This window comes from Cynocephalus volans, chromosome 8 (assembly GCF_027409185.1).
Source record: "Cynocephalus volans isolate mCynVol1 chromosome 8, mCynVol1.pri, whole genome shotgun sequence".
NCBI classification, from domain to species: domain Eukaryota; kingdom Metazoa; phylum Chordata; class Mammalia; order Dermoptera; family Cynocephalidae; genus Cynocephalus; species Cynocephalus volans.
Genome location: NC_084467.1, coordinates 27,122,202 through 27,146,206, shown reverse-complemented (window position 1 = coordinate 27,146,206; position 24,005 = coordinate 27,122,202). Strand labels below are relative to the sequence as shown.

At 45.2% G+C, this 24,005-nt stretch overlaps 1 protein-coding gene across 1 annotated transcript in view; it reads left to right on the top strand.

The window, feature by feature from the left end:
• The window catches only part of CSMD2 (CUB and Sushi multiple domains 2), a 588,341-nt gene that overhangs the window by 69,789 nt on the left and 494,547 nt on the right, over nucleotides 1–24,005 (top strand). Inside the window, exon 2 of the mRNA XM_063104124.1 lies at nucleotides 1,489–1,705. Within this exon, the coding sequence (XP_062960194.1) occupies nucleotides 1,489–1,705 (217 nt within the window). The remainder of the gene's footprint in view (nucleotides 1–1,488; nucleotides 1,706–24,005) is intronic.

Below are 24,005 nucleotides of genomic sequence, written 5' to 3'. Positions count from 1 at the left end.
AAGTAAATGTGGTCGACCACTTGGGAGTTATTATGGGAGTCCAGGGAAGAGCTTGGTGTGGGGTGGGGGAAGTGGCGATGGAGACAGGGTGGTAGATTGGCCATGGGGTTGTGAAGGAGAGGAAGGTGTCAGCTTCTAGGTGGGCCTTTTTTAGACAAAGAGAGAGGGAGAGAGCAACAGAAGAGGACAGAGTAGGAGGGAGGACACCACAAACCTGGGCATCCCAAGGGAGATGTGGGGCCTGGAGCACAGAGGGAGGTCTGGCCTGGACTGGGGAGTTGTGAGTCATCACAAGTGGGGAGGTCCTGTAGAGTCGGGAAAGGGAGGAAGAGAGGCCTGACACTGAGCCCGAAAAGGAGACAGAGAAAGGGCCGTGGGAAGAAAGACGGAGAGCGTGGAGGTGTGGGAGGAAGCCCGGGGTACTGCTGCAGCCCGCTCGCGTCACCAGGGAGCGAGGCAGAAACACATGCTCTGGCCCCAGCCACCTGCTGCGATCAGAATCTCCATGTGAGCCAGGTCCCCAGACGATGCTGACACAGAGTGACGCCTGAGACGCTCTGGCCGGGCAGGAGTGTTTGCTTCCAGAAGGAGGGTGTGAGCAATAGCATCAGAGGCAGCCAAGAGGTCTGTTGACATGAAGATGAAAGAATACCCACCGGACCCATTGGCCACCTTGGTAGACCTGTTCACGTGATCAGTAGGACCAGGAGGCAGAGCTGACAGGGCTGGAGAGGGAGTGGGAAGTGAGGGAGTGGGGACAGAAAGAGTAGACAGACTGTGTTTTCTATAGATATGGCCGCGAAGGGGAGACGAGGCTGGAGGGGATGAGTGGGGCGGTGGGGAGGTTCCAGTGGAGAGAAAACAAGGAATCACAGAAGAGAGAAGAGGTTCTTGAAGCACAGGGAAGAATGGGACCCAGACGACACAGGGCAGGATCACGTTTAGGTGGAGGGAGACGTGGTTCCTCTGCAGAAGGAAGGAAGACGGCATGGGGCAGGCTAGAGAGGTTTGCAATTGGGAGGACAGGGGCATCCCCATTCATGGCTTTTATTTTCTATGGAGGGTGAGAGGAGAGGACATTGGCTGAGACTCAGGAGGCTGTGGTCAATGGAGAAGGTTTGAACTTGTCATCCTGGCCATGGACTGTCATATGCATAGATAGCATTGTAAAGGGGAAATCTGAGTTCAGCCTGCTTTGGGTTGCTTTTTAGTTCAACCTCTCTGAGCCTTCGTTTTCCATGGCCCGGAGTTATTCTGAGGCTTGAATAAGATGATACACAATTTGTCACCTGGTCAGTGCACAGCACACAACAAGCTCACAGTCAGTGTCAGTCAACCATCGTCCCACCCTCTGTGCCCAGCATAGGGCTGGCCCTAGGGAAGCACTTGGTAAAGTGGGTTAGTGATTCTCTACACATTGCTCCGTCCCTCTGGAAGTTTCCAGGAATTCTTCTGGACACACTGAACTGCTCTCTTTCTCTCTTCCAGGTCAGAACTGCACGTTCCAACTGCAGGGTCCCAACGGGACAGTCGAGAGCCCAGGGTTCCCATATGGCTACCCCAATTATGCCAACTGCACGTGGACTATCACCGCAGAGGACCAGCACAGGATCCAGCTTGTGTTCCAGTCCTTTGCACTGGAAGAGGACTTTGATGTCCTATCGGTGTTTGATGGCCCACCCCAGCCAGAGAACCTGAGGACAAGGTATGACCTGCCTACATCCCCCTAGCAAACAGCTGGGCCCTGAGCCAAGCTTGCTGAGACACTGAAAGGTTTATGGTCATCAACAAAGACCTTTGTTTTTGCGAGGCCCTCCTCGACTCCTCTGCTTTCTTTAAATTTCCCAATTCCTTTCTCCTGTGTAGAAGTTTCCAATAGGCGGGACTGATGAGGAGGACATTTGAGAAGACTGTATAGAAAACATAAAACGGTTATAGAGAAATTTAAGTCTTTCTATGAAAACCAATTTTGCATGCATAGGTGTGTATGTGTGTATGTCTGTTGGTGTGTATTTCTTGCACACATGGAAATATTTATTTTCTCCCCTGGGGCCTAGAAGATGTGGGGTCTACAGGCTGACAGTGATGGGTAGTGAATGTGCCTTGCATCATGTTCTGAATCATCAATACTTTGTTGCAATTTGCTTTGCACTTGTGTGGCCTTGGCTGATGGTGTAGAATCTGGTATTTGGGGAAGATCCCATCTGCTCAAACCCCATCCCAGTTGATGGAAAAGAAAACTATGAAGAGAGTGAGCTGGCTTCCCTGTACCCCTGAGCTGCCTCCCAAGGGGGAGAGTTCACGTGTGAGAAGGGAGACAGGGTGGAAAGCATTCCACCCTCTACAGGAAAGGCAGACTTCTCTGGGGTGAAAGTTAAGGCCCCAGTGCCATAGCTCTCCTGGTGGCCTACTATGCTCCATCCTAAGCCTTGTCCCTGTCCTGACAGCCACACTTCTGGGCTCCTCAGGAAGCCAAAGACTTAATGGCTTACCAACCAAACCCTGGGGAGCCCAAAGTGTTAATTGCTCCTAATGACATGGTGCACTAATAAGTGGTTTCCTGCCAAGTGCTTAACCTCAAAGCTTTGTTTAAGATGAGTCTGAGTCCCTGGTCTCCAAGCCCGTGGAACAGGGTCACACACATTTACAGGACAGCCTCTGGCTCCCTTCTTTCTCTGTTTCCTGTCCTCTCAGGGCTGTGCTGAGGTGAGTCTGGGAAGCCTGCAGGAGGGGTGAGAGGGCATGCGTGACCCCACTGACTAGTAGTTCCCCCCAGACAAGACTGGGTTTATCATCTTCTCTTGATATTCGGCAGGGTGTGGCACACCGTAGGTGTTCAGTGAAACTTTGGTAAAGGGACTACAGTCCTCTTCACTCATTCATTTCACAAATATTTCATGAGCACCTGTTATGTCCTGACACTGCAGTGAGCAAAACACAACCGAGAAAGCAAAGCATACGGGGTAGGAGAGTGATGGTGGCAGGGGTGCCGGTTTCCTTAGGGTGGTCAGGAAAGGCCTTTCTAAGGGGAGACATTTGAGCAGACTGCTGAGTTGTGGAGATATCATGGATGCTATCCACTGTGGTATCTGGGGAAAGCTTCTAGGCTAAGGGTACAGGAAATATAAAGGCCAAGCCAGCTGTGATAGATCCTCATTCTAGGTCATCCCAGGTGTCATCTTCATGGTCTGCTTGTTTGAATTCATTGCAGAAGTAGACACGGGTATGCAGGAGGCCAGCGGCTAGGGGCAGGTGCAGAACCACTGGGCAGGAGTCAGGTGAAAGGTGAGGCTGAGAGGTGGCAGGAGGTGGTAGATCCCGCAGGGACTCACAGGCCACGTAAGGACTTTGGCCTTGGTCCTGAGGGAAACGGGGAATCCTTGGAAGTTTCCAGGCAGAGGAGGGACTTGCTTTGACTTACCTTTTCCGCTGTGGGGGGTATGGAGGGCAGGTGAGGCAGGAATCTACCTGGTTGAAAGCTGCTATGAGTCCAGGGGACAGAAGAAGGAGGCGTGGGCTCTCTTGGAGGTGGGGAGGCTGTATTCCAAACACAAAGTGGACAGGGTCTGCTGTGGCATTGGGTGTGGAGCATGAGTGTCACAGGGACAGGATAATTCGTCTCTTTGGCCTGAATGTCCAGTGGAAAGAAGTAGCTGTTTTCCTGAGATTGGGATGGCTGCAGGAGGGCTGGGGGTGGGAAGACAAGACTTCAATTTGGCCATATACAGTTGGAGGTGCCTATTAGATATCCAGATGGAGCCGTGGAACATACACTTGAACATGTGAGTTTAGAGTTCAAGGGTGTGGGCCTAAAGACATAAAATTGGGAGACTGGAGCTGGGTGGTACTTAAAACCACGAGACTGGATGAAGTCACGAGGGAGCAGGTCCCCTCCTTCAGATTTTGACACCATCTATGGGGCACCTCCATAAAGTTTTGATGAATGTTGAATGAGTGTTTGAAAGAAAGAAAAGTTGGATCAGGCCAACAGGGCACTTGGTTGGGGTGTGGACAGCTGGAGGCAAACTCCAGTTCTGCCTACTGGGGTTATTGCGGCTTTCCTTGCTCTTAAGGCAGGGTCCCCATGTATGTGGTCAAGCCTCTATTTTCCGTACTTGGGTTTTCTCACTCTGAGGGGGATGTGTAGAAGACCCGCCAGAGTGGGGACTGCTCTGGCCTGTGTTCTAAGGCATGGAGGGGTGACGGTTTCCATGACCTAGGGAGGTGGTCCACGCAGGGGAAGCTTCCTCTTGTCCAGAGGGTGCAGAAGGGCCTGGATGTGTTTCCAACCATGGCACAGATCACTCTGGCCACCCAACCATGTTTGAGGAGGAGGATCTGGGGTCTTACCTTCTCTAGGCTGTCCTTGCTTAGGCTCCCGTCTCTGTGCTCTTTACGATCTGCCCATTTCAATTCATTTCAGAAGTAGCCAAGGATATGCAGCTCAGCCGAGGGGAAGGGCCAGAGGGAGCCCACTGCCTCTTAGCATCCCAGAGAAGCTCACACTCTGGGGTACTAGATGGGGATATGACCCTGGAGGACAGTCTGAATAACACTGGAATGTGCTGTCCTTGAAGGTATTGGAATGGTGCTTCTTTGAAGGTCTGGACAGGAAACAGCAAGTGTGTGTTTGGTGGAGACCCTCGAGTCTTTGTGAATTTTTTTCACGTTCTTGCGTGGCTATTAATCTAGGTTTTCTTCTTCTTTATGAATCAGTTTTTGCCTATGCATTTGTCTAGGGGATCACCTGTTTTATTGAGATTGTCAAGCGTATTAGCCTAGGACTGTACATCGATTTCCCATCCAACATTTCTATCTCCACAGTGTCTGTGTTACATCTCCTCTCTCACATCTGCTCCTGTGCATGTGTGTTCTCTTTCTTTTACTCAATTAGTCTTGCCAGAAGTTTGCCTGTTTTATTGCTCTTTTTAAAATTCAGTGCTAGGGCTATCAATTTTATTCATTCTCTATTATCTAACTTATTGATTTTTGTTTTTATCTTTATCCATTCTTTTCTCCCTCTTACCTTAGGCTGATGTTGCTCTTTCACTGATTTCATGAATTGAATTAGTTTCATTATTTCTTGTTTGATAATAAAAGCATTAAGAGACATTTTCCCCTAACTACAACTTTGGCCACATCCCATAAATTTTGATGGATAGTTGTTATTTTAGAAAGACTTCTAATCGCAGTTTTGTTTTTCTTTGACTCTAGGGTTTTTATCCTCAAATTTTCAAGTAATATTTGTTTCTACTTAAAAAATTATTATCTAGTTTTATTGCATCATTATCAGATTATGATTTCTACTTTGGAGAATTTGTTAACTTCTTTTGCTCTGTAGAAGATCATTTTTTGTAAATGTTCTGTGAGTATTTGAAAAGGACAAATATTCTGTGGTTGAAAGGTGAAAGAATTCATGTTATTCATATCATCCAATTTTTCTAATGTCTTGTTTATTACCTAATTGATATTTGCCAAGGATATGCCATGTATCGGTCTCCCATTTTCACTGTGATTTTTTGTCAATTTCTCCTTTTATTTATTTATTTCAAAGATTTGTTTATTTATTTATTATTGTGGTAAAACATATATAACATAGTCTGCCATTTTAAGCATTTTTAAACATACAATTGCATGGAATTAATTACATTCACAATGCTGTGTGACCACCACCTCTATCTATTTCTGAAACTTCTTTGTCATTCTTGACATAAACTCTGTGTCTATTAAACAATAACTTCTCATTATTTCTTCCCCCCAGTTTCTGATAACCTCTAGTCTACTTCTGTCTCTGAAAATATTTTTTCCTTTTTAATATATTTTTTCTTAATTGACCCATGATAACTGTATGTATTCATGGAGTACAGTGTGATATTTGGGTATATTTATACAGTGTGCAATGATAATATCAGGGTACTTAGCATATCCATCACCTCAAACATTTGTCACTTCTTTGTGTTGGGAACATTCACAATCCTCTCAACCTAGCTCCTTGAAGTTATCCAGTAATTTCTTGTTGACTATAGTCTCCTATATTGCTAGAGAACCCTGGACTTTATTCTTCTTATCTGCATGCAATTTTGTATTCATTGACCAATCTCCCCTCCACCCCCTTACCAGTCTCTAGTAACCACTATTCTACTCTTCACCTCTATGAAATCAACTTTTTAGATTCCACTTATGAGTGAAAACATGTGGTATTTCTCTTTCTGTGCCTAGCTTACTTCACTTAACATAATTTTCTCCAGGCTCGTCCATGTTGCTGTGAATGGCAGAATTTCATTCTTTTTTATGGCCGAGTAGTATTCCATTGTGTATATATACCACATTTTCTTTAGAATGACTCGTATCAAAAAGACAGAAAATACATGCTGGAGAGGATGTGGAGAAAAGGAAACTCTTATACCTTGTTGGTGGGAATGTAAGTTTCTCCTTTTAGTTCTAAATTTTTATTTTATGTATTTTCATACTCTTCAGCACATTTTTAAGCATTAGCTCTTCCAAGCGAATGTTATATTTTTCAAATAAAAAATTATCTTTATCACTCAATGTTTTTTGCTTTAAATTCTACTTTGATACTAATATTGCCATCTTTTTTCTCTTTTATGTTTGCATTTATTGGGTCCATCTTTGCCAATTCCTCTATTTTTAATGTCTATGTCATTTTTTAGGGGTAGCTGTTAGTACAACATATAGCTGGCTTTTTAAAAAAATCCTGAGAGTCTTTATTCTTTAACAGGAAAGTTTAATCCACTCACATATTTTGGTGGTAACTGATATGTTTGCTCTTTTATGGCATTTAATGCTTTCTGTTTTTAAGCTTCTTTACTGTTTCTTTTCTCTGTCTTCAAGTTCAAGTTTTCTCTGCTTTTTGTGTGATTTTTATTCTACTGGTGGTTTAAGTTACTTCTTTAGAGCACATTTTAAGCTGTATTTCTCTGTCAACATCCTGCCTATCTAGGATTTTTCTTAATTGGATCTTACTGGCTCTGTATCTTGTAGAAATTACTCAGTGTTTGTAGCATGATGATATCTGTGTCTTTTTCTTAGTTTCCAAAGTTGATGTAGCTATTCCATCTCTTTATATACCTTGGATCATTTCCATAAGAACTTAAGGGGTCAGGCAAAGGGGGAGTTTAACATGTTTTCTTGGTTTTCCACCTTAAACTGGAAGTTTCCCTTATAAAGGTGTTTAGTCTTTTGGATGTCATCGTGAATAGAATTGAGTTTTTGTTAATTTCATTTTTGGACGGATCATTGCTAATATATGGAAATGCAATTGATTTTTGTATATTGATCCTGTGACTTTGCTCAATTAGTTATTAGTTCTAGTTTTGATTTCATATATGTAAATATGAGTAAAAACAGTTTTAGTTCTTTCTTTCTAATCTGGATGCCTTTTCCTCTTTCTCCCTCTCTCTTTCTTTTTTTCTTTTTCTTTCTGCCTGATTTCACTGGCCAGAACCTGCAGTACAATGTTGAATAGAAGTGGTGAGAGTGGACTTCCTTGTCTTGTTCCTTACGTTCAGGGGAAAACATTCAGTCTTTCACCATTCGGTCTGAGGTTAGCTGGCGATGTTTTCTAGGTACACTTTAAAGAAAGGTTTTAAGCAGAGGATTTTGGCAAGATCTGGCTGCAGTGCAGAAAGTGCATTGGGTGGGGGCCAGACTGATGACCATCAGGTCAGGCAAGAGACGGTGGTAGCTGGAACTAGAACAATGAAGAGAAATGTGGTGTGGATTTTTATTATATTATGGGAAAGAGTTGCTGCCAGAGTTAACAGTGAATGTATAGGGGCTATGGAGTGGGAATAAGAAAAGGGGAGGAGTAGGGGATGACTTTGCAGTGCCTGGCTTGGAAACAGAAAACAAACTAGATCAGCCTGCAGTGAATTTCAGTCTCCAGTAAGGTGTGTTCTCGCTGCCTGCAGGATACTCACTGCACTGACGTTTTTCTTCCCTCATAGTAGAACAGGTAGGTCACCTTCTCTCACAGGGTTTTCCTGTGAGACAGAAGAATGCAGTGAGGGCAGACTTAAATTTATACCTTGCTAGGCTCTGTGGTTATTAATGCTATGACCTCATGCAAGTTTTGTCCTCTCTGAACCTCATCTATAGAATGGAGGTGACACTGACTGCCTTACGGGGTTGTTGTATGTGAGCCCCCTGCCATAGATCACGAAGTGGTTCATAAACACTGTTTGCATTCTTCCCCGCCCTTCTGTTCTTAAGACCTGGAGGGCTTTGGTGCCTGTCCTGATGCTCCATTTGTGGCCTACCCGTTAGGTGTTTTAGGTTGGGGAACTGCAGGTGTGGTGGAAAGACACTAAAGAAGGCTTGGGGGAGTCATTTGTTGTGTATGTAATGTATCATGTGTATGCATGTAACATATCATGCATTACTGATCCCTTGATAGCTCTCTCTTCCCTCCCCTCCTGTACTGACAGTGGGGCAGGACCACCAAGAGGACTGCAGCAGCAGCATCTCTATTTGCTTACATCATCTGGGGGCTTTCTGTACTTATCATCTAGAACTTATCAGGCACAAGTTTTGCAGTTACTGCTCTCGCTGAATTTGTGATGCATCTCTCTTTTCTCCTCTTCCCTCCAGAACTCTGATCTTCTTTATTGTTGGACGCACTCCAACAAAAGGCTTAAGAGTCACCTCCCCAACCCGATCCCTAGCTCCCTTTAAACTCACCTTTCTCTAGCTGCTTGCTCCTCGGTTGCATTGTGAGCAATGAGCTTCCCTCCTGGTTAGATTCTGAGCTTCTTGAGGCCAAGAGTCAAGCCCTCTATCATGTTTTTGCTGTGGCAGAGCCATGCAGTGAAAGATACACTGGTCTTGCAAGTGGACAGCATGAGTTTGAGTTCCAGCTCCTCCCTAGCTGTGTGACATTGGCAAGTTACTTCACCTGTTATCCTCAGTGTCCTCATCTATAAAATGGGTATATTAAGATCTACCTCATAGTTTGGCTGATGAGGATTAAGCTAAATGATGTGTGGAAACTGCTTTGAATTATGATGAGAAATAAACAAATGGGACACTTATACATATTTGTAGAAAAAATTCGAAAACCCAGTTAAGCAAAAAGACAAAAAACTCCAATAAATCTTTAAGTCATTTGGTTGAGCAGTGGTTCTCATATGAGGGCAATTTTTTTCTCCCAGAAGATGTTTGGCAACATCTGGAGACATTTTAAGTTGTTACACCTGTGGGAGTACTAATGGCATCTAGTAGGTGGAGGCCAGGGATGCCACTAAACATGCTACAATGCACAGAACAGCTGCCCACAACAAAGATTGTCTGGCCCTAGATGTCAGTAGTTCTGAAGTTGAGAAACCCTGAATAAGGCATCATCATCCTTTTTCTATGTCAGTGACCTTGGGCAAATGAGTCAACCCATCTGAGCCTCAATTTCCTCTTCTGCAAAATGGGGAATTCTCAGTGATGCTAGGTACTACACCTAGTAGTACCAATGAGGTGCCAATAGGCACCCTGCTCACAGCTTGTTCTATATGCAGATGCCGTTCATCTCCCAGTGATTGCCTTTCTCCACCAGGAGTTCATAGCCATCTCCTTGAAAGCATCTCACATTTCATCTAGAGCTATTCACAAGCAGCAACATCCCAGGGTGCCAGAAGGCAGCGTCTGGCGGCTTCAAATTAAATTTACAATAGAAGCTGATCAGATTCTTCTCATAATGGATCAGGGTGGGAAACGGGAGTAGGAACCGGTCCTGAAGGCCGGGGAGCCTGTAGGAGTTTGGAAATTAAGCAAGCAAAGAACAAAGAGCCTTCCACATAATGCAGTGTCAGCCCTGCCTGGATGAATTACTGAAACAATCCCCACTTCTCTGCTTTTGCACAATTAGATAGCCTTCTCGTGCTGGCAGACATCCTGTTGCATTGCAGTTTAATGTGGAATGAAGTTTCCTAATGGAACGCGAGCACACATAATCTATGGAGATGCTGCTAATAAACTGCATCACTGTATACTGGAGGGTTTATAGGGCGCTGGTGATGACTGCACCAGTTAAGCACAGCTAAGCATCCTTAATTTAGACATTTGGGCTCAAGTTATGGGAAACACTACAACTCGTTCCCTCAATTACTGGCAATTCACATTCTGTCATCGGCCTAAGGTGCAACGTAGTCTTAGTCATTTGGAGTTGGTTGCAGATTTCCCTCAACTGGTGTTAGACACCTGCTTGGAAGTTGTAAAAATCCACAAATTTGCCAGATTTACACTGTCTTCTTATGAATATGTATCACAGCGGAGCCCCCCCCACCCGAGGATGTCTATTGTGTTCCTTAAAAAGTGTGCCTTGCTCATCAATAGAGCTGTCCTTGGAGGGTCCTCTCCCCAGAATCCCTTGGGAATGTGCTCTTGTGGGTGCTGGGAGGACCCATGGGACTGAGGGAGAAGTCTTTGTTTAGGATTGAAACAGATACAAGACTCTGGAAAGGGGAAGGAAGAAACAGAATAAATGATGACATTGAGCACCTATCATGTGCCAGCCACCATGCTGGACACATTCATTCGTTGCCATTTATTCAACATCTATTGAATGCCTACCAGGAATGCCAGGTGTTAGAGATTCCACAGTTAACAAGACAGCTTATGCCTTCAAGGAATTTGCAATATCTTTAGGAAGGCAGATAAATAGTCAGGCAGACAGTCTAGGATGCTAACTGCTGTGACGGGGGAGCCTGGCCGAGTCCTGGGGGGGACCTTCATGGATGCTCATCTGGGGGCCTGGGATGCCCTCCCTCATCCTGCCCTCTGCTTCCTTATCTCCTAGTCATCCTTCATGTCTCAACTCAATTGTCACTTCCTTACCCAGGGACTCCTTCTGAGACACTTTTAAAAAGTCAAGCAGTGCAGCAGTGTATGGAGTAAAAAAAGTACAAGTGCCTCCTTCCCCAGGCCCTTGTCCCAGTCCCGCTCCCTGGAGGTAACTGCTGTTAACAGTTTAGTGTGTTGTCCAATTTCTTTTTAAATAAAGACTCATTAAACTGCCCATGAGGCTTATTGGGACATCCATCAGCCCTTTAAAAATTATTCTGATGAATTAAGTGTAAACTAATTAGAAACATGGATTCAATTACCCTTCAAACACACAAGGGTTTAATAATTAATAGGAAGAGGGCTTGAGGCCAAAGGCATTATGGATTTTATCAAACCCCTACCATCTGAAAAGTAAATATGTTTGATTCACCCTAAATGCTGGCATATTTGCCATCCGGAAACAAACCTGCAGGTAGAAGCTGTGTATTTAATCAGGAAAATTATCTATGACTAATAAGGACTCAGCTGGAGTGGGGTATAGAAGCCAAAGCCTGCTGGATATTGCTGGACAGAGCTTCCTGGGACAGGGCAGCAGCCTATCTTTAGCGGTTACTACAGTCAGTTTTCTTCACATTCCTTCACCAGGAAAGCTTTGGAGGGGGGCAGATACCAGCTGAGGCCCTCAGTGAGATCACTGACCCCAACTGTGGGTCCAGAGCATCTGGGGAGCAATATCGGGCCAAGGAAACAATGCAGGACTTTGGGGGAAAACATTCAGCTTATCTCCTTGAACAGTGATGACTTCAGTGGACTTGGATGAGAACCAGGGGTTGGAATAAATATCTACCTGTTATGTGCCAGGTGCTTTCTGTACTATTTCTCACTTAATCCTCACAATTTTCCCAGATGTAAGAATTATTATCTTTGTTTTTAATGCTTAGGAAACTGAGGCTCAAAGAGGCCACATGTCTGTGGCAATGATATTCGACCCCCAGATCTGCTTGGTGCCCAAGTTCACACTGGTTGGCAAAACCACATGAGGGCAGAATGGGGTTGCGGATGGGGAGGAAGAGGGGTCCATCAGGGTTGCGAGTCTGGAAGCCAATTGCAGTGACCCATGGGGCAGCCACGTGCTCCACCACCTAATGCCAGAGGGTGGGTCTAGGCAGAGTGGTGGGGGCAGGAATTGGCAGCAGATGAGGTACAGAGCCAGATGGGCAGAAGTGTCGGGGTCCTGAGCAATCTCTCCATTCACAGTAGGACCCTGTGGTTCAATGTCAAAATCAATTTTTGTGGCAAAGTCTCATCTTGCACATTCACCAAGTCTGCTGTGTAATAGTAGCCAAAATTGAAGGCCCTGTGGAGCCTGAGGCTGGGGCCAAAACTCTGTGCTGCCTGCACCCTCCTCGTGATGGGTGCTGCCCATGGTGTCATGAGGTGTTGGTTGAAGATTCAACATTACCCCAGGATGGAGTTGGTCACCCCTGGACCCTCCCCCTGCCCCTTTCTTGCAAGTGGCTGCTGACAGGGCTGTTGCTGAGATAGGAAAGTGTCCCCTTCTTTATCCTTAACTCTTATCCCTGAACCTTTGGGGCAACAGAAATTGCTGTGTGAGGGACCCTGATAACCCAGGGATGTTGTTCTCAGGGTAGAGGCAGGTTTGGATCTATAATTCTAGTCTTCTCCGTGCTTCCTTGTTAGCAGAAATGGTACCCAAATAAACACCTACCAAGTACTGAGTCTTCATTCTCTTGGAATTAAAGCACATAAAAAAGAAAACCAATTCTCAGCTTTTAAGTGAACACAGAGCCAAATTACTACACCCTCTTGGTCTGAGCTGCTACAGAAGTGGTGCCAAGGGCCAGGACTGGGGCATGGAGACCTAGGTTCCTACTTGTTTGCTTGTGATCTCCACTAGTCCTCTGTTCCTTCTCAGGGCCAGCTGCATTTTCCTGACTCACAAAATAAGGATTTAAGTCTAGAGGAACTCCAAAGCTTCTTTCTGCTCTGAAATTGAGTGTTGAGTGAGGCCAGAGATGTAATATGTAGAAGGGCTATAAAATACCCCCAATCTTCCAGCATTATTTCTTCCACACTCAGGTACTAATCTTGGCTCTTTCAACAATTCCAGCATTTGTCTTTGGCATAACAGTTTATTTTCCAATGGCATGTTAAGCAGGTGGCCGAGAAGGCTAACTGTCCACCATCGATCCTGCTCCTCTTGCACAGTGTGGAGTCATCAGTGGGAAGCAGTTGCCAGCCAAGGACAATATTTTCCCTCCCGCTTGCATCTAGGTGTGGCCATGTGACTCAGTGGTCAGTAGAAAGTGGACAGAAGTGGTGTGCACCTCTTTCAGGACTGGCCCTAAAAGCTCCTCTGCGATTCTCTACTTTCCCTCTTCCCTGGAGACAGGAGGTAGAAGAAGCCTGGATGCCTGGGTGACTGTATGGAGTAGAACTGGCCCCTACCCCAACTGCCACTGATTGACTGGATTTTACATAAGTGAGAAATAAACTTGTATATGAACTTAGATTTCCAAAAGTCCAGGGTTTATTACTGCAGCTAGTGTCTCCTTAGCTTTTGCAAGCTGAGTCTTGGCATTTAGGAATTTATTTTATAGCCCAGAGGTAGGTGAGGATTCTGGATAGCAGAGTGCATTAACTTTTCAGAATTGACACTTGGTCTTGTTTGCTTTGGGGAGATGAAGCTCCTGGATGATCTGGCCTTTGTGCCTAAAAATTAGGCCATTAACTCATAAGGTGCAATATTTTTTAAAGCAGTTCTTTGTGCTTCTTTCAGTGGATTCTTGTTGGCACCAAGATATGATTCTTGTTGTAGTCCCCATCCGCCATCCCATCCCCTGCGGCCCTGGCTGAGCTCATAGTGTGGAGTGGTGATTAAAAGGGAGGGTTTGCATGCCAGTGCCTCGGGGCCTGCCTGGGGTCCTGAGACAGGGATCTGGGGACTGGACACTCCACACAACCAGGCACACCGTCAGCACAAAGGAGCATGCCAAAAACATCATCTCCGTGTGGGTGGCCCACCACAGCCACCACTATAACCATGGCTGCCGTGAAAGCGGCTAGATGCGACAACCACCATGCACATGGTCCACCAGCCACTGGAGTGCATTGACACAAAGAGAGTCACCAGCAGAGATAAAGAAGAGGATGTCTCTCTCCACAAAGCCCATTGCAGAGTGACAGAAGAAGCATCTGCTCTATGATAATACTGGGGGACCTGATCACACCTCTCAGCATTGGACAGATCATCTAGGCAACAAGTCAACAGAGTAACCATTATTCTTTCAGAAGGAGAGAAGAAATCTAGGGTAATGGGGGGCGGGGGGGAGGGAGAGGGGGATGGGGAGAGATTGGTCAAGGGGCATAAAGAATAGTTACGATTTGTAACAATATATATGCTGGTGATATTGATTCGATCAACATATCTCAATGTTGAACCCCCAAAATTTGTATAATCAATTTTGATTCAATAAAAAAATTTTTTTAAAAATCAGGTGGAAATAATTTCTTATTGTTGATTTCATCAAGCTTATGTCAACCTAAAAAGAAACTCAGAGAGACAGGCTCTCCAGAAAAAAAAAGGGGGGGAGGAATGGTTTAGAGCCAGGCTACCTGGGTTCAAGTCCCTGCTCTGCCTCTTACTAGCTGCGTGACTTTGAGGAGACATGCCTCTCTGAAATTCAGTTTCTATAGCTGCAAAGGTGGGATTATGATAGCACCTACCTCATAGAGCAGAAGATTCAGCTACCCTGCAAGGCATAAGGTACCTAGAAAATGCCCATGGTAAGCACTCAGTAAATGCTAGTCTTATTCTCATGATTGACCTACCTGAAAGTTCATCTCTTCCAGTTACCACCTCTGCCATCACTCTGGTCCACCCGCCATCAGCTCTTGCTCTGATGACCACAGCAGGTGCTGCTTCCTGGTCTCCTTACTGTTGCCTTTGTCCCCTTCAGTCTGTCCTTAATACCAGCTCTAGAGGAGTCGTCTACTTTTTCACTTTAAAAATAAATAAATAAATAAAAATAGTTTTAGATTTACGGAAAAGTTGTGGAAATAGTACGGGGAGTTCCCATACGTCACACACCCGGTTTCTCCTATTACTAACATCTTGCCTTCCTATAGTACGTTTGTCACAATTAATGAACCTATATTGATATATTATTAACTGAAGTTCATACTTTATTCAGATTTTCTTGCTTTCTCCCTAATGACCTTTTTCTGTTCCAGGACCCCATCCAGGGTACCACATCACATTTAATTGACATTACATGTCTCTTTAGGCTCCTTTTGGTTGTAACAGTTCCTCAGACTTTCCTTGTTTGTGATTATCTTGACAGTTTCAAGTAGTACTTGTCAGGTGTTTTGTATAATGTCCCTCGACTGAGGTTTTTCTGATGTTTTCATCATGATTACACTGGGGCAGTAATATGTTTTTGGAAGGAAGGCCGGAATTTCATCACCTCATGTCAAGGGTAGGTACTATCAAGCTGACTTATCATTGTTGAGGTTGGCTGTGATCACCTGGCTGGGGCAGTGCCTGTCAGGATTGGCCATTGTAAAATTACTGCCCCAATCCCAACGCTGTACCCTTTGGAAGGAAGCACCATGTGCAGCCCACACTTAAGGAATGAAGAGTTATGCTCCATCTCCTTGAGGTCAGCGTATCTACATAAATTACTAGGAGTTCTTCCACCTGATAGAGATTTATCTATTCTCCTCCATTTGTTAATTTATTCAGTTATTTATATTGGTATGGGCTCATGGATATTTATTTTATCCTTTGGGTTGTGTTACAATGCTACTTTGTTTTGTCGTCCCAGTGGTTGGAAGCTGTCTTGGTTGACTCCCGTCTCCTTTGACATTCTTCCGTCATTGTCAGCTTCTGTTATTGCTGGTGGGGGTGCTGCTGCTGTTATTGCTCAGCATTTCAATAATTTTCTGGCACTACAAGATGCTCCAAACTTGTCTTGCATGTTTCCTGCCCTAGTCCTAGAATCAGCCATCTCTTCCAGGAGCTTTGGTTTCTTTTATTGGAGAATGATGTTAGAAACCAAGATCTGGGGGCTGGGTGTGCTTGTTGCTATTGGGATGTCATTGCTCATAGGCCCTTTCAGCTGACAAAGCAAGGAAATATGTGCGAGTATATTAGCCGATGTGTATACACGTATCTATGAATATTTCTATATGTATCTGTTCATATCTACATTACACTAAACATGAATTTATACTGAAGTCTCCAACTCTAATCCAATACCACATGGATCATTCTAACCTTCACCCTTCTTTGTAACCTCCCACTCTGACAGTAAGAAACCTGACTTTCACCATAAGCCATCCATGTACCTAATTGTCCAATTCCAATCTACATAGATAGTTGGTTTAGAATTGTTAATCCATGTTCCCATGGGAAACAGCCTTTCAACTAGATTACAGTTCTTACGTTCAGTTCCTCTTGCCTTTCAACTCCACTGATTTCCAAAAGTCCCTTAGCCAGCACCATTTTCCCTCACCTCCTTTACTAAGGTTGTTTTATAAATTTGTAATGTAGACAGAGTCTTTGCCACAGTATGCATTACATCCTGAGATCCCAAGACCTTCTAAATGATTTTATAAAAATTTGCCTACATAAAGATTCATTCTTTGTGCTGAAAGTTCCATGAGTTTTGACAAATGCATAGTGCCATGTATCCACCGTTATTTTATATAGAATAGTTTCACTGCCCTAGCAAATCCCTTATACTTTATCTATTCAAGCCTCCCAAACCTGCCCACCAAGAGATGTTTTTTAAAACATGAGTTAGATTATGTCACTCTCCCGCTCAAAACTCTCTGCAGTTTTCCATCTCAAAGTGAAAGAGGAAGACCTGACCATGCCTTATGTGATCTGTCACCCCATTCTCCCTCTGACTCATTGCCTCCTGCTGTACCCTTTGCTCACTCCACCCCAGCCAACAGCACACCGGCCTCCTGCAGTTCCTCCAGTGTGCCAGGCCTGCTCCTGCCTCAGGGCCTTTGCACTACTGTTCTGTCTGTGTGGTATATTCCTATCTAGATATCCTCACAGCTAGTCCTGGCACTTCCTTTAGGTCTTCAAAAGTCACCTTCTTGTTGATTTTCACATGTTCCTGACACGTTATACCCACTTTTCCCTACTTTAATTTGTTCTCTTTAGCACTGATCACTACCTAACAGTCTATGTATTTAGCTTAGTTTTCAGGAGTATTGTCAGTCTCCACAGCCTAGAATGTGAGTTTCATGAAGCTAGGGCTTTTCCTCACCTTCATATCCCCAGCACCTGAACAGCACATGTAGTAGATGCTTATTAAATTACTGTGGAACATGCAAATGCATGACTATTTTTCATGCGTTCCCGAAACATATATTGTTCACCATCCAGTATGCTGAATGCAGAGACAAAAATGCAAGGTCTTTCCCCTCCATCTGCTCATATGAAGCATCAGCAGCAATCCAGTGTGCCCCTTGCGTGCTGGAACTGTGCGTGGAGGCCTGAAACACAGTGCTCTTTGCAAAGCAGAGCAGCTCCCTGTCTCTGGTACCAAATGGCAAAGGGTTCTGCTTGGTGTGGACCCCAGCCTGCTTTGAGGGTCCCACAGGGCCCACCTCTCTAATGTTGAACGCCTCCATGTTCCCCTTCATGCTGCCCTTCAGCTTCCCAGGCACAGTAGGCTCTTTCCCCACCTTAATCCTTGCTGTCCTCCCTACCTCCCCCTTCCCTTGGCCCAAGTGTCACTTCCTCCCAGAGACCTCCAGGGACTCCTGGTGTGAATGAGTCCCCTTTTATTCTCCCTTATATCACCCTATTCTTTTCTTTGGAGGTACAGTGATGATCCTCTCTATATGGGTAGTTACATATTTAATGTACGTGTATGCTCCTGTCTCCCCCAGTACACCAGAAACTGTAGGAAGGCGTTATCCATGTCTGTATGATTGACACTGTCCTCAGCACAGACGCATGTGTGGCATGTGGCAGGCCCTCAGATACTCACTGTGGGCCTAGGCTGAGACGGTTTGGGGGTGTGGAGGGAGCCGAGGCTGAGCTCTCTCACCTCCCCTCACCCTGTGCCTCCTTCCTTCTACCTGGCCCTGCCTCTGCTTCCCTCTCTCCTCCTGCCTTTGGACCTCAATCTCAGCCTTATCTCACCATTTCTGGTGTCTCTGTCTCAATTATTTAACAAATATTTCATTCCATCAATATTTATCAAGCGTCTACTATGCACAAAGCACTTTCCTAGGCAGTGAGAATATAGAGGGGACTTAAAGACAAAAATCTGTGTCCTACACTCTAGTAGGGAAGTGTATTAATCCATGTCTGTTGCTTATAATAAAATACTTGGAACTGGGTAATTTATAAAGAAAAAAAAATTTATTGCTTACAGTTTTGGAGCCTGGGAAGTCCAAAGTCCAGGGAACACATCTGGAGAGGGTCTTTGGTGGTGGCTTTACAGCAATGCAGGGGTCTAAAATGGCAGAAAACGGCAGAGCAGAGAGAGAAAGTCTCACTGCTCTCCTTTTAAAGCCCTCAGAACCATACCATGACCACCATTACTAATCCATTCACTAGGCATGGTCCTCAGAGTCTAATCACCTCTTCAGGCCTCACCTTTCAATTACCATAATAAGATTTCCCACCCTCTTGACAGTCACAGAAGGGATCAAGCTACTAATACATAAAACCTGGGAACACAATCCATATCAAGAAGATATGATATCTGTTAGCAATTGCTATGAAGAAAATATGAATCAGGGAAGAGGGTGTGAAGTATCAAGGCTGAGATGTTAATAGGGTGGCCAAGGAGGGTGTCACCAGGAAGGTGACTTCTGAGTTAAAACCTGAAAGAAAATGGGTTGGGTGTCTCCGTCTATCTTAAGGTGGCCTCAGAGCCACTGTTGGGTTGGGTCGTGTGTCTTACTGTGTTTTCTTTCTCAGGAGGGCCCAGCAGGTTTTATGAGGAAAATTTAAGGGAGAGGAAACCTATATTCATCCAGTAACTTCAGGTGACATGAGGGACACTCAGGCACACATTATGGCACCAGTCCCCCCAGGAGCTGCAGCTGACCGGGGTTCCCAGGGTAACGTGGTGGAGGCAGTGTAGACAATGTAGACTAGTCTGGCTGGTGAAGTCACTTAAGTGGTTTCTGACCATGTGATACCCCTGAGCATCTCGGGGACAGGCAGTGCAGTATCTTCAGTCCTTCCTAAAGGAGAAAGTGTTTTACGAGGTCTGTGTCCATGAGTTCCTCTGCACCCGGCAAAGTCTCTCACTGCGCTTTCCCAGTTCCATCTCCCCCGTCACCATTGCCACCTTCCTCCCTTTGTAAGCAGTGGCAGCCTCATCAAGCTGCATGAGGAAGGAAGCCTGTACATCTGGCTCCACCTTCTCAATTTGATTATTTTGTCCCAAAGGGCTCTTGACTAGTGATCTGGGGGTTCTTGTGATGCCCTCACCAAGTGGTAGAAGCATATCCAACCTTTCTTCCCCAAAGTCCTATAGCCGCATATCTAAGACAAGGCATATTTTAGATAAACCCTACAAAGCAAAGGGGAGCGGTGACAGAACCCAGTCTCAGTAGTCAAGCTAGATTTTAGTCATAGCAGGAATTAAACACTGTCCAGAGATAAACACACTTAGAAAGCTGGAATCTGTCAGGGCTCTTGGTAACCGGGAGAATGAAGACAGTGTTCTTGCAGACCAAGACAGGTTTGCACAAATCCACCAACTGCAAGGGCCACCCTTTAAGTACCAAGCATGGCCCCTCCCAATTCTCTTGGGTTGTTGAAAATTCCCAGACACATTATTTTATTTACTTTTCTCAACAATCCAGTAAGTGTTGTATTCGTCCCACTTTGCAGAGGAAAAAGCTGAGGTTCAGGACGACTAATAAGAAGTGGCCAAGTTCTCAGCATTTTATCCCTGCGCTGAGTGCCCTCCAGCCACCAAGGCTACCGGCCATCGGGAACTGGCAGCCCGAACAAGGACCCATCTACCCTACAAGGCAGCAATGGATGAGGGAACCTACCAGAAACATGATTTTTCTCCAACAGCCCCAATTCCCCACATGTTGAAACTTGGGCAAAAAGCAAAGGATTGTAGTATGGCTGTCTTTCCTCGCTGTCCTCTTCCACCAGTGTAAGCGAGGCGAAGGCCTCGGCATAGCAAATTATTTGTAGAATGCTGAAGGAGTGGGCTCCTTCTATTTTGGAGTATGTAGAAGAGTAAAGATTTTCTTTAATTAGATAGTGCCGGATAGATTTAATTAAAGCTTCAAACCTGCAATTTTCTTTGTTTGATTGATCGGTTGGTGCTGATTGCCTGCAGTAATTATGAAGGGGAGGTGGATTTTTCAAAGTCTGATGGTGATAAGAAGCAGACTGTGTCAACTTTTGGATACTCGGTTGTCAGAGTGATTCTGAAAAGGTTTAAATTGCACACATGTTTGTTAGCTGGTCAAATGAAAAGTAAGGTGTCTAAATTACACTTTTGTTTAAGTCATGCTCCTGGCTAATGTGCTTCTGTAGAAAAGTTCCCCTTTTCCCTCCTTTCTCCAAATGTAATCACGCCCCCGAGATTAGGTGGTATTCCGGTATTTTTGTCTTTCTTTTATGAAATAATTGAAGTACATTGTTGGGAGTGTCCCATAATGGCATTTAAAAATTGCTAGAGTCTACTGGAAGGTTAGGAGGGAAAGACATCCTCTCATGGTCTCAGTGTGAATTTAGGGAACTCAGAGTTTTGAAGTCAGGTAGTCCTGGATTTGAATCGTGCTTCTACCATTTACTAGCTCTTTGACCTTGGGCAAGTACCACTGACCTTTTTTTCCCTCATCTTCAAAGCAGGAGAGTTGTGGAGAGGAGTCAATGAGCTGATATACGTATGTCAAATACCTATGCTGGCCTGCGATGGTTTTCACTGAATGTCTGTCCCTTTCCCTTCCTCTGCTCTGTTGCCTTGCTGAGGTCACCACTGCCATGAAAGCTCCCTGAGCTCGTGAGACCAGCACCATCCTGCTCACCACTGCAAACAGAGCCCCAGCACACTGCTTGGTACAAGGCGGGTCTCAGCAAGTGCCTGTCCAATGGATGAGTCAATGGATGAATGACCTGTGCATTTAGGCCACCCTCTCCCCAACACCCCCAAAAGTAGGTGATACCGGTACAGGGTAGAAGAGGTGATTCCAAAGAGTTGCCACGTTCGTGAGACCCTGAGGGGTGTGGTCTGAACAGTGCGGTGTAGCTGCTCTTTTGAAAGCATTGGTGGAGAAACTATCCTCTTTCTCTTCTGAACTGGTCAACTATCTCAGGAGACTGGGATTAGTTCTCGGTTACGTACTAGAGGGGGAGGCTAAGGATGATAATCAAGACAGTTGCAGAAGGATGATAATCAATACAGAAGACAAAACGATCATTTATAATCAAGCCACCCTGCTATTTCCTTCCAGTCTCATTCACCTGTGTATATATTTGTTTTTTTAACTCAAACATTTTTCTACACAGAAATGTTTTAAAAAAACAAAACAGGCTACAGAATTACCTGTGCATTATGTAGATCACTATGTAAGAACATATACACAGGTGAATGAGACTGGAAGGAAATAGCAGGGTGGCTTGATTATAAATGATCGTTTTGTCTTCTGTATTAGAACTTTTTGTAAAATAGTTGTTTTATTTTTATAAGAAGAAAGAATGCTTTTGCAATTAATACAAAGTTAAACATAAAAGAGAAGGGAGATGCTTAAGTATGTTCTTTCCCACTTGTACCCAAAAAGGGACATTGAGCAACTCAAGTGGGTCCAAAGGAGAATGACCAGGATAAAAAGGGACTTAGACTATGTTGCAAGATGGATGTTGAAGGATTTCAGGTGTTTACGTGGAGGAAGGAGACTCTTAGAGGGAACAAGAACTGTTATCAAAGGCCTAGGGAAAGGACACACCAGCTGACACTAGTCTATGAAATGCACATCACACGGGAGCAAACTTCAAGTCACTGCTAATATTTGAATCTATCAAGAATTGGGTCTCCCTGCCTCAGGAGGCATCAAGCTTCCTGCTCTTGGAAGCATCAATGCAGAAGTTGGGGCTTCTGGGGTGGCCCTTCTCTGGGCCACAGTCACCCCACCTGCACAGTGGGGCTGTAACTCTACATGAGACGTGTCCTCTACCTGGACTTCCTGGCAACAGAGGGAGTAATGTCAGGTATCATTAGATGAGCACTAGCAAGGAGGTGTATTTGCAGTTTGAACAAGCATCTACTGAATGACCATTGCTTTGACTGGTTTTTATTCACTTTATTTTGAAATTTTAAATCACATAAAGGATGGAGGTGATCATTTTATGGGAATCGGAGGGGCCCCAGGTTTTCAAAAGTTGACAAACTGCTCTAGATGGGTGCTTCTCAAATGTTTGCGTGCATGCAGATCATCTGGGATTTGGGGAAAGTGCCCATTCAGATTCGGTGGGTCTGAGGTGGGGCCTGAGATTCTGCATTTCTCATGAGCTCTCAGGTGATGCTGATGCTGCTGGTTCATGACCCAGGCAGGATGGTCTCTGAGGCCCTTCCTGGAAGCCCCTGAGGCCCCTGGCTCCCTAGAATGGCAGAATATCGGTTGCTTACATACAGGTCCTTGACCCATCCTTTATGGAGTCTGTTAAATTGAGAGGAACCACTTAAGAATGCAAAACCATCTAACCCAGGCAGGACTGAAGAATTGTGCTCTAGTAGCAATAGAACTAAGCATTCATTTCTCAGATTTACGTCTTCTGTACATGTTTATATCTGTGCCATGTCTGTTTATCATTTGCAAATAATGCTCTGTTGTCTTAATCCTACCTTTGTGGCTAATGATGTGTGTTTCATTCCAATCAAGCGTAGAATTGGAGTAAAGTATATTTCTCAATATTTTTCCCTCTCATACTACTCAGGGCTGTGAGTCATTGGAAGAAACCGTGTATGAAGGAGTGGGATGGTTTCTGGAGTCTGTCCCTGGTCGCCTGCCTTCTCTGGCTGCCTGTCGTGGCCCTGGTATGGTGAGCGTGTTCAGCCTTGAACATGCCTTTGCTGCTGGCTGAGGGAGCTCGCATGACTTTCTGCATGAGTCTGAGAGGGCGTGACGAGCCTGCCAATACCATTGATCACCGGCCCCCTTTGATCAGAGTTGTTTCACTCTCACTTCCAGGAATCTTGATGTTTCTAATTTGATTATTGAGCACCACTCCCCACTGCCCCCATTCCTGCCCAGCTTCAGACAGTGCTATCTGTTCTCCACACCCACAGCCCATCCTTACCAGAGGATGGCTCAGCTCAGGGCTTGGCATTGCAGGCCCAAGATCTGGGTTTCCAGAACACTCAGATGCATGCTGTGCTGGGGTGTGCCCCTGCTTCTGGACTGTTCTACTGACCAAATCCTTGGAGATTTAAACCCCATCCCTGGCCTGATAGAGTCTACTGTTTGACATCATAGATTCTGTGTGTATCCAGCATTAGGCCCCTTCTTTGTAAGCAGGAAGACAGAGGGGGTCAAAGAAGGAAAGGTTTGGGGGACCCAAAGGCAGAGCTGGGCATGTGAGGGAAGAGGAAGGTTTGTTCCAGGCTGTCTGGAAGACTCTGTCAGAGCAAAGGGACCATCATGATGGAGGGAAGGAGAGAGACCTGGGGAAAGAAGAGGTATCAGGAGCTGCGTCTTGCTTGGGGGTTTGGGCACAGTTTTCTATAGCCAGTATTGTTGCTTTGCTTTTCCAGAGACTGTCAGTTGTGGGATGTATTAGTCCATTCCTGTTGCTATAACAGAATACCTGAGACTGGGTAATTTATAAAGAACAGAGGTTTATTTGGCTCATGATTCTGGGACAGCTGCATCTTGTATGGGCCTCAGGCTGCTTCTACTCATGGCAGAAAATGGCAGACAGCCAGCGGGTACAAGTAGATCACATGGTGAGAGGAAGCAAGAGGGTGAGAGGAAGCAAGAGAGAGAGAGGAGGTGCCAGGATCTTTTAAACAACCAGCTCTCATGGGAAGTAACAGAGCAAGAACTCACTCACTACCCCACCTGCCCCCTGCCTAGGGAGAGCATTAATCCTTTCATGAGGGATCCACCCCCATGACTCAAATAGCTTCCAACACTGCCACACTGGGGATCAGCTGAGTTCTGGGAGGACAATACATCCAAACTCC